Source organism: Megalops cyprinoides, chromosome 6, assembly GCF_013368585.1.
Source record: "Megalops cyprinoides isolate fMegCyp1 chromosome 6, fMegCyp1.pri, whole genome shotgun sequence".
In the NCBI taxonomy this organism is placed as follows: Eukaryota; Metazoa; Chordata; class Actinopteri; order Elopiformes; family Megalopidae; genus Megalops; species Megalops cyprinoides.
Window position 1 is genome coordinate 19,422,630 of NC_050588.1, and position 11,193 is coordinate 19,433,822.

General features: G+C 42.3%; 1 protein-coding gene across 3 annotated transcripts; it reads right to left on the reverse strand.

Annotated features, from left to right (window-relative positions):
- Positions 1–1,439: 1,439 nt before the first annotated feature.
- tp53inp2 (tumor protein p53 inducible nuclear protein 2) lies at positions 1,440–11,193 on the reverse strand. Of its 3 annotated transcripts, XM_036531517.1 has the most exons (5): positions 10,953–11,193; positions 9,573–9,634; positions 6,109–6,419; positions 3,720–3,861; positions 1,440–3,343 (listed from the first exon to the last, which is right to left on the reverse strand). In XM_036531517.1, exons 3-5 carry the CDS (start codon positions 6,230–6,232, stop codon positions 3,076–3,078), a joined length of 534 nt encoding a protein of 177 aa, XP_036387410.1. In that variant the 5' UTR covers positions 6,233–6,419; positions 9,573–9,634; positions 10,953–11,193; the 3' UTR covers positions 1,440–3,075. The 3 variants fall into 3 exon arrangements, with proteins under 3 accessions (XP_036387410.1, XP_036387409.1, XP_036387411.1); XM_036531516.1 differs by lacking the exon at positions 9,573–9,634; XM_036531518.1 differs by lacking the exon at positions 10,953–11,193 and having other exon boundaries at positions 9,573–9,745.

Here is an 11,193-nt window from a genome sequence, read left to right on the forward strand (position 1 = left end):
CCAGGGCACCTCCAAAATGCAAAAATAAGATGTAATTCCCTTGGCCCCTACCCCTAGTGACTTTTGTCAACAAAAAGCAAATTTGGAGGGCAGACAGGTGACTTTTTCCTCTGAGGAGTTGTGACATTAGTGGAGGGAGTGCAAGAGCCATCCCATTCGCCTTTCACTGTCAGGCAGCTAACAGCAAGGCACTGAAGGAAATGCCACAACACCTCATGCACCTACATACAGTATCTCTAATAGGGCTGAATACATAATTACTTATTACAAGTGTTAAGTCATAGCTTATAAAGTTGCATTTTAAAATACTAAATTATCATTTTCCAGATAATTTGGAGTAACAAGAAAGGAAAATGCTGTTTAGGGATTCGTCTGGGAGAGGATAAAATATGTGAAGAGGGAAACCTTGATGAAATTTTGACTCATTTTACATTTTTTAATCCTGGAACCGTATGATCTGCCCTGTGGTCAGAAAACTCTTTAATTTGCTACCACAAGGGGGTGACCTTGTGCTAGTTGTATAAGACACCAATTTGAATTTTCAATCCAATTTCATGGATTGAAAAACATCTCAGTCTGACTGATTTTGAATGCAGGGGAGGGTGGCAATCATTGACAATTTTCTGAAACTCACAATGAGGTTCTGCACAAAAGTACAGTATTTAACTCCAAACTGCCTGAAGTGCAGAGAACAAAAAACCCCTGAGAACTCAAAACTGCAGTGCTCTTCATCTTAATGTTTCTAAACATTTCCTTTCTAACTTCAGCATTTTCCACTCCTGCACAAACGCATAGATCTTCACAAAACAGAAACCTGCTAAAACTTTGACTCACAAAAAAATTGTAAAACACTATGCAAATTTACATCCACGTTTCCATGTTTTAGTGTTATTTTCGTATACATCAGCACCATAGTTACTCTTTTTACTTTATATCATTATTAAATATGAATAGATATGTAGATGGAACTAGGAATGAGGAGGGTGTTGGGGGAGGAGAGGAAGTTTGGTTACAGGTTCCCAGACACTTTTTGCAAGCTTGGGCCAACAGTCTCCTCTGGGTCCCATTGGCCCAAAGCAACAGGCAGTGTGAAGGAGTGACTGTGGACATAACCTGTTGCCCTTTTCTGCAGTGCCCGCACACACCTGTAATACTGATACACAAGGATCGACGTAGCTGACTAAGGATACATCCACGACTTGGCTTTCTAAAATAATGTACATGTCCATTTACAGTGGATGCAATCCATTTATACAGTCTGATTGAGTGAAAGGATACAACAGCAGTGCCACACTTTGGAAATGAGCTGGCAACCTTTGGGTTACAAACCCTGATGCTTACTGATCTCACTACTGTCAGCTATGCCATATTGCTTCCATACTGCTTCCTGAAAGCCACAATGACTTTGGACTATTTTATGTCTTTCTATTGTACTTCAATAGTCTCTGTAAAGATATACAAGCCGATGAGATCCTTACAAAAACCAAACTTTGTTATGGGGAGAGACAAGACAATGAGCAAAAACCAGATGTCTTAAGCTTCAAAAGTGTGCACCCTTGCTATAGTTAAAACCCTTGTGTGGATGTACCATAATGCTCTTGGTGCATTTCATTGTGTCAATATCAATCATGTTCTTCTAAGACTCTGGCAAGCAGTAAATGAGTGCTGTGCGGTAGCTAGCCAGGTGCTGCACCAGCCCTCGCTGAGGTTACAGGAATGGTCAAGACTGCAGCACGCAAGTTTTAAGTCAAGAACGGGAAGTGCAGGAAAAAGGCCACATTCCCTCCTCCCCAGTTCTGTTTTACATGTTCATGCAATCAAGTTCATTTTTACATGCTTTGTTTTACATGTTGAGCCCAATAAAGCTGTCACACATGACCGTGGTATGTTTTACAGAGAGGCGAAACCGGTTGACCTTGCTAATAAAAAGACAGGCTTTCACAGTGGATGTATCCAGCCAAAGGGCAGTTTCTGGAGGTCAAGTGGCAAGTGCTTGGAGGTAGTGATGGAGCAAGACCTGGACTCTTTGACCTTGGAAGTAAAATATCTAATTGCCTGGCTGAGCTCTCGCTACCAACATGTGAGTTTCCATTCTATTGGCAAAATATTTCACAGGTCATATAACATAAAGCTTCTTTGTACAATTAGGGCTGTGCTACATTTTCATAACCTGGAAAATAAGGAAGCTAATTTCCTGCTATGCTGCACAGTAAGAGATTAATCCATTTTATTGCAGCAGATTATTGCTGTAATGTTTATACAAGACACTGCAAGATAAGGTGGCTGTAAAAAGTTGTGACATGCATGTTGGCGTTATCATCCCTTTGCTTTTCTCTATGCTCCCTATCAAAAGGCTTTTCCCTGTGCACTGGGGATGTCTTTTTTTTACCACAGGGGAAAGAAAAAGCCCTTCCCATGAAACACCTGGGATGCTTACATTTTCTGTAGCACCTAGGCAAAACAGAATGGCCTGTCTGCTCATGAAAACAGAAAGGGAAAAATCGCGCCTTTCCAATGTCTTAAACTTTTTGTGGAGGTTGCATTTCTCCTTTCATTATTTGTTTCCTAATCATTTTACAGAAATTGTGCATAATGGTGTAAACCCATGTATCTGTTACAGCAAAACAACCAGAGAAAAGCAACCAATGCGGATGTGTAGAAGCTGCAGCAGTTGGCTGGATATTATTCAGGAAAGCCTGTCCTTGTACAGAGACTGATTTTTGATAACTTCTTAAATCTCTCTTTCCACCTCCACCTCTATTGTCAGCTGCCATTCGATAGACATAGCTCATATCAAGGCTTGATGATAAATTATTGACTGAACTTTTAGGAGACAATGACCATTACTGGGTAAATGTTAGAGAAAAAAAGGGAAGAGTTAAGTTGCCTGAGTGGAGGAAAAACCTGATAATGTGTTAAACTTGCTAATCATGTGGTTCACTAATCTAAACAACGCACCCATAGCCCAGTTTGGGTAAAAACAACAGAATATCAGGGTCATATAGGAGCAGGTAACGGAGGAAAGGGGGGGGGGTTATAATGCCCTCAGTGTAAACAGCACCCCCTCCTAGCACCTCAGTGGTTGAAGCTGCGCAGGCAGGGCTGGTGCAGAAAGGTGTTGCGGGCATGGCCGGCTCGGCGTGGCACTCGTTCCCGGGCGATGTTCTGCCGCTGGATGCGGTTGCGGCTGAGGTGACGGCGGTCGGCGCGGGCCTGCGCTCGCTGGACACGGCCCACCTGGGTCACCTTGGCCAGTGGCCCCACCTGAGAGGCCGCCCCGCGGGTAACCCGCCCGGGCGTATTGTTCCGACGGGGCACAACAGACGGCATCGGCTCTGATGTCCTGCAGCAGGACAGACATGTTACATTTGGGGGGGGTACAAAAGGTAAGAGACCCCAGTATCATGACATCAAATTCATTTTTTTATGTTTAAATCACCTAAAAATTTTCTGTGGCAGAATTCAAGCTGTTGTTTCTGTTGTGAAGAATGACCTTTTTAGCATCAACGCTTGTTTTTCCTTTCAATACTATACTTTTTGGGTATGTTTTGAGGGAAAAGAGGGAGTGGGGAGGAGGAGAGAAGCACAGAGAACAGCAACGCAGAGGTTAAGACTGGAAACAGGAGATTACGGGGGATAATCGACTGGGATTTTTCATGGTCACGTGACAGGACAACACAGTTGTGTACTGTGGTTGTGGTTCAGTGGACATCACTCACCTCACGCTGTTGGTCAGGCTGACCAGACTGGCCACGCCATCCTCAATGACAAACTGGTCGCCATGGGAGCTGTGGACGGATGTGACGGGGAGTTCAACAAAGACTTCATCTATAGGGGTGGACTCGGTCACGGTAGCGCCCTCTGTAAGACAACAAAGGTAGGGGAAGGGATGAAAAACCAACTCTCATCCAATTAGCATTGCTCAGCACCACCTCCACAGGGTTAGGGACAGAGCCTATTGGCAGAGGAGAGGGGTTAGCTGGCTGTTTCAGTTTGGCATACCACATCATAATGGTTCAGACTTTGTGTATTACATATCAGTTATAGAATGACCTGTGCAAGCCACTGTCAATTCACAAACACTTCAGTAAATGCTACCATTTTCCGCCTCTTCCCACCCTCTGCCTACAGGCAGTGTGACTCGAAGTACAACGACCAATCAGACACGAGAATAAAACGTGAGCACAGAGTGCATAAGGCCAAGCATTCACAGCATGAGCCTCTCCAAATGGAGGTATCCTGTAACAGAGCATCAACAGGGGAGGCTAGCACTCTGCTGGAGAATTGCTGGTCATAGTTCTGCCCTGTCCTGGCTCCATCTGATCCCTTGCCCTTAAGTGCACTGCCACATTTAATTAGATGGGGGAGGTATGAAATGTATTTTTAGGTGATGCAGTGGAAGGAGTTAAGGTTGGAAGGGAAAATCATGTGGATGTGATCAGGGAGCTCTGTGGAAGCACACACACGCACACACACACACACACACACACATATCCTGCGTAAGAGTGTGAGGGGACTAAAATAGGAAGAATACCATAAGGGAGAAGGTGGAGATGACTAATGCATATAACACTAAAATAGCAGTTGTTTTCCCTGGTGAGCTGCAGCATTTTACGCAAATGCAAATGAGATGTTTTTTGTTTGAAAATCCTGATAAATATAGCATCACTTGCAGAAATATTAAAATCCAATGGCATTTTTTCCATTATAATGGGAGGGCTGCAAATCTAACTTGACAATGACCTAAATTTTTTTCCACTGGTCACTAACAAAATGATATGGCATGAGACAAGTATCAAGACTAAATTTTCAAACCGATCATGATAACTTTTAGCTTTACGCTTTCCACACTGTACAAAAAATAGCTTGAGACTGAGCAGCTGAAAGCCAGGAGCTTCAACCCAGTACCCTCCCAGCAGTTTGACCCTGAGTGTGCAAAGTGATCACAGTGGGTTTACACAGTTATTCTATGCATGCAGAGCATTGTGGGTATGGCTTCTGACCCATTCAGGAGTTGATCCAAGGTAACAACTGATAAACCTTAACGTGAGAGGTTACAGAACAGCTGATAAGGTTCCAAAGTTAGAGCCACGTCAATCTTTGCAAAGTGCTAAGTAAAACTCCAGCATTGCCCTAGAGAAACCTTAGTCTAGAGCTGCACCCTTTATTGCCCAAGGCTGTAACTTACGTTTGCCCTTCTGATGTTTGACATAGCTATGGGGGTACTTGTACTCCTGGCTGAACACCTGCATTCTTGAGTGTTTATGTTGTTTCTTTGCCTTTTAAAGACTACCAAGAAGGAAACGCTCCCTGAAAAGTAAAAATTCCAGTCAGAGTGGATAAATGTGTACTTGCAGTTCAGATACTGCTCCATTATCTTTGTTGTTAACTTTGAACACCTGCCTGTTACTGATAACTTTCAAAGCAGGCATTAGAAAATTAATGAAAAAAAGTTGCATCAGACTAAGTAAGGCTATGTGGTAGTATACTGTAATCCTTTCTTCCACTGCACAGCTAAATCCAGGCTAGCTAATTATACCCCTTTCCTACTGTAGAGCTGCCACCAGGTTAGCTCAGTATAACCCATTCCACTGTACAGCTGGTACCAGGCTGGCTTATTATTCCTGTATTCCGCTACACAACTGGAACCAGGCTGACTGTCTATATCCCTTTCCACTGTAGAGCTGGTTCATTTAATTTGGGTCACAAATTCTGTTCATTGTTTTTTCCTAACATTGACCCATACAAGCTCAGCTTGCTGGCTTTACTAGTGCTGGCTTACTTACAAGCAAACTGTAGACAGCATTGACAAGCTGTGTGGCGGAATTGTCAGCACTGACAATGCAAACAGAAGCAACATGCTACAGTATGTTGTTTCTGTCTGCATTGGCATTAAAACACAGAGGAGAGGAAGGAGCATGCTAAAAACACTGATCAGAAACACGTTATGTATACTGTAATGGAAAATGAATCACGTAGTACTGAGTCAGCTAGCTTGTCTCCAGTTTATGTTAGCCTGGTACCATCTCTAACCAGACCCACCATTTATAAACTGATTCTTAACTGGCGCATAGGGCCCATCACCCCATGGCACCCCCAGGCACTCACCAGGCATGCTGATGAGGAGCCATCCTTCCTCATCCACCTCCAGCACCGAAGGTTTGGGTGTCTTCAGCTCCTTAGATGCCTCCTCCACCTCTCCGAAGAACAAACTGCTGAGTCGCTGGAACATGGCTGGGGCGCAAGGTGTCAATAAAAGGTTCCTCTGGGGAGAGCTGCCAATGAATGGGTTGCTTAAGCGTTTGCTCTTTTTTGCTCACTTGCTTGCTTGGAACCTGAGGATCAAGTGCTGAGCTCTTGTTCAACCCCCTTTTTCTCGTTGTCTTCTTCTGCTGTCAGTGTAAGCCCTCCTCGATGGTCTGCGCACAAATCACAGTAGGGGGTTAGACCGGCTTGTGTTGTGCAAATGAGATTCTTCTCCTGGTGTCAAAAAGAAACAAAAGCCTTGTAAATTTAAATAGGATTAAAAAAAAAAAACTTGACGTTGTGTTAATAATGACAGATGCTCTGACAACATTTTCATGATCACTATTTACTATTTATTATAGTTCCTGCTTGATATATAGCAAGAACCATACTACCATTACAGTTTTTGACTGAAAAACTAATACTTTGATGGGGAAAACCAGGTTGCTGTGGGAAGGGGTAGTGGCTGCTAGTGTTCCCTCTGTATGAAGCAGTACAATTAATGTGTCAGTGAGAGGCACACTGTGTTATAGGAGATGCTGTCTTTCAAATGAGAAGCTAAAGCAAGGTTCTGACTTATAATGGAAATTGAAGATGGCACTTATCGCAGTTGATATAACCGTGTGTATAGCTTTCTCAAAATATTCATCAGAACATTACCCAACAAAAATTAAGCAGATGTCTCCCCACCATAACTGATGATTAGTCATTGTTCTCCTGTATAATGGCTGCTGTGAATTACAGGTGGAGATGCTGTTACGTCATCCTGCTTCAACCTCACTGATGTAAAGAACTTTGAGATCGCTGAAATTAACATCACTAATTCACTCCAAAAGGTGTAAAATTCACTCATCAATATGGGAGTACAATACAAACTATGAAGAAGTATTCTGCAGGAAATCTTACAAGTTGACGGGAACCTGTCATGATAATCTGATTGTGTGTGGGTCTGTGTATGTCAGGCTACTTATCACGCGCATATCTTCGAAGAAATTTAATATTCTGATAGCCTAAATCAGCCATGATGCTTCACTGTGCTTATGATCAACTCTTTTGGTAGAGGGACTGAGAGAAACACTTCCTTCTTCTCTAAAGTGGCAGAAGTGATCTCTGTCTGATCAAGGATAAGATCAGTGAGTAATAACAAAATTTCCTGCATGTCAGATTAGAGCAGGTGCCAGGATGATACCATTGATTAGCATTGCTGTTAATACTTATTGTTATTGCAGGCATACTTCCCAATCGAACGGGCAAGCTAAGTTGTTGTAAACTGACATTTTATCCAGAGACACGATATCAAGGGAATGGTCTAGACTTTTCAAACATGTAAAGATAGATAAAGAGGCCTGCTTGCATCATGTGAAGAGGAGAAAGTTGTTTTCCTTGTTTCAACCCTGTGTGATGATGAGCTGTTTGCAAATTCAGGCACCCAGCTGACTGCTATCTGTACATACAGCTCTTTCTTTAACAGGCGACTTTGGCTGAAGTTTCATATCGTATCTCATTATTTCATATGGCATGTGAGCACTTTTGACACTGACACTTTCATTACTCAGGAGAAGACTTAGGAGAGAATGAAGCTGAAAACCGCCATTTATCTGTCCAGCAAATTAATGAGGCCGTTCGGTGACTGGCAGCGGTTTTCATTTTCAGACATAGCTCTGACTGAACGGACCCATAATGGAATTAATGGCATACAGCATTGCCCCCCACTACGCCCCATTGTCATAGTGCCTCGGCTTTGGAGTGCATGGGGGAGGGGCCTAGCAAAGACATTGCCTGGCTGATGCCCAGCATCCTCACTACATTTCTGTAATATTAAGGCAATGTTAACACATAAAGAGGGCAGTGTGGAAACTAACATTATCATTATTAGTAGTATTAGTAGTATGTGTTAGAGGTGTCTCTTTTTCACAGGAATGAGCAATGACTCTGTCTGGCCTAGGATGGACAGAGGAGGTGGAAGCTGGTCAGACCTCCACACTCAGAGTGTAAACACCTTCCAGGTGACCAAATCTGAGTGCAGGACAGACAAAAATAAATATAAAACACACACACACACACACACACACACACAAACAGCTTACAGACACTCAAACAAATGCATCTATGCACATGTGCACAACACACATACCCTTGCATGCACATACACATTTTGAGGAGGATGTTCTTCAACGATGCATATTTTATAAAACTGACTTTCTTCTTTGGTTGTTTCACTTCAGGTTCAGGTCAGGTGACATAATCTGTATCAGTCAGCACTTTGTCTCTGACAACTTTAGAGGATGAGTTGGGCCATTTCTATTTTCAGCACAGCACATTCCATTCTAGGAGTTTTTCTGTTTTCCAGCTGTTGCTATTGTGGAGGACAGACTGAGCTAATTTGTGTGGGACGTCATGCAGGTGAGGTCACATGAAGCCTTGATGATGATTGGTTGTGGACATTCAATCGAGCAATGGGAGAAAAACAACCTGCCTGCAGCATGGAGCAAGCACACAAGTGCATAATTAAACAGACCTGCAGAAAAATGTGTGCTTGCAGAATGTAGTGTGACATTGGGCTGCACAAGGCATGGAATGGTGTGTGTGTGTGTGTGTGTGTGTGTACATGTGGGTGAGGAATATGTGTGTTTATGTTTCTGTGTATGTTTGTGTGTGTATATATGAGTATATAGTATATGTGTGTGTACATATGTGTATAGCATGGGTGGAAGACAGAATCAGCGCCTGTGGCAGGTGGTCCTGTGTGGCCAGCATCTCTTCCCTGAGTCCTGCTTGCTATGCAAATGACTTGGTTTGAGTAATGATTAAGTCTCACCATCTGTTTGAAGTAGACTAATCAAGCACTCCCCCACTCTATTCGCCTTTGTCTCAGAGAAATTCTTTGATTCTTTGTGACCAAGGCACACAGACCCTTTAGCTATAATTCGTCTGTGTGCTGTAGGAGACAAGCTTAACCCACACTATTTTGATTTTTTCTGCCATAAGCTTTGATATGCAGGGCATTCTAGGGAGAGTGAGGAGTAGTCCGTTTTTCGGTTTCTTGTGGTTCTTTAAGGGGAAGAGAAGTTTGATTTAGAAATAACTGCTATATGTCTTGCAGCGAACTGAAACTGTTACAAACATTGATCTTGAAAAAACTTGGAGATCCTCCAACTTACCCCAGAGCTATCCAGTTTGTGAAGAACAACTACAAATGCGACTTTTTTTAATCTTTGTAAGATTGTTTTATGATTATGCTCATATAAATCTGACATATTCCCTAATGGAGCGGTAGAATAATACTGGAATGTCAGATAGTTGTGTAGTAGAATGACTCGATATACCTTCTTAAATTCCAGTGCGGATATCTTTCCACTAACACATGCACTGCTGTGGTCTGTCACACCTGGAAATGTAAGGAACACAGAGGTCTGCTAGATATTGATTGTGTGGAAAGAGCAGTCAGAAAACAAGCAAGCAAGAAAAATGTTGCAGGTGACACCCAGTCTGGATCGGCTTTATCTTTTATGCAAAATAGTTTTCTTTTGCATAATGGTAGGTTTTCTGATCTTGGCTCATTTCTTCCGGGCGCAAACTCCCAGGAGCTGTAGGGAGGAGCTTAGTAAACAAAAACAAGACCGAAACATGTCGTATGATAATTAACCATGATGCGTCAGATAGACTGTACCTTCTAGACACGCCCACTTTGGCAAAGGGAAAGGAAGAAGGACGGGTAAAAGGCGAAGAAATGTGTCTATTTTGAAAACATACAGGGGATATGAATGGAAAGTCACAGTAAAATAGCCTACACACTCCGTCTACCTAAATAGGAATGAAGCGCTGTTATCCGAACGCCAGGGATGGTGGAAGTAAGGACGCTACTGTCCCAAGCTTTCCACTGTGTTTACATTTGAAAGACACATTTCACACTGATGTTATCGAGGCATTTTTTGCAAGCAATTTTGCAGTGAAGAGAATCAATTGAATTACAACTCGTCGAAAGCAAAAGATGAACGTACATTTTGAGCGTTAACTGACTCGTACTACCAGCCGCCGCGTTCGTGCGGCGATAGCGAAGGGGTCAGAGCAATGACAGACGACCGAATGAAGATTGATTAATAAGCACAGATTAGCCTGGTTATCTTTTTAAAACGAGCTTGTGATTTAAAAACAGTCAAAGTGAACCAGCAAATAACTTCATGCATAATATGCAGCATAAGACAAGAAAGACCATTGCGCGTCCGACCGTTGCTATTTGTACTCTTCAGGTTAGACAACACAGTAAGACAACTGCGGATTGCAAGGTCTATTTTTTCTGGCATCAAACAACACAAAAAAAAAAAAAACGTTAAAAACTGTGAATACCCCAAACTATAGTGATGAGTAAATAAGACAAACACAGGTCGCAATCATGTCTGGTTAGGTTGCATTAAAATAGTAGGCTAAATATCCTTAACATCAAACGCGTTGTAATGTGCTATAGTGAAAAATAGCCAATGAGTACTTTGTCTCGAATTTAGCAGGCTGTGTGTATGGTAGCGGTATTATCTTGGAAATAGTCCTAGTCCTATGTACGTTTTGGAAATGTTTAAAACGCAACTGGGATTTGATATTAAAAAAAAAAAGTATTTTCAGCATTTGCAGGCTAAAGCAAGGTTTACTGCAAAGCCTGTCAACGTTGTCCATAACATTTTTACCTGCGGATAACAAAATAACTTTCTTACCTGCCTTTTCAGTAATATTCCAGTTGTAAACGCGATGAACAAATAAAAAATGAACAATAACAAGTCTTAAACAGCAGCTTTAGGTAGCCTTTAAATGAGGTAGTTCTTCAACCGTAAGAAAAGACAGCTAAGGCTTTCTTCTCAGAAGAAGTTATCCGTGTAAAACTGCATTTACAGCGCTGTATTAAAAATAAAATCTGCAGTGTAACACTATTTTTCCCCTACAGAATTCTTTATTACA

Coding starts and splice junctions, on each gene's coding strand:
- tp53inp2 (XM_036531516.1), bottom strand. CDS start 6,232: ATGTTCCAGCGACTCAGCAGTTTGTTCTTCGGAGAGGTGGAGGAGGCA. Junction 3,862..6,108: donor GCTCCTCATCAGCATGCCTG/GTGAGTGCCTGG, acceptor GTTGTCTTACAG/AGGGCGCTACCGTGACCGAG. Junction 3,344..3,719: donor AGCCTGACCAACAGCGTGAG/GTGAGTGATGTC, acceptor GTCCTGCTGCAG/GACATCAGAGCCGATGCCGT.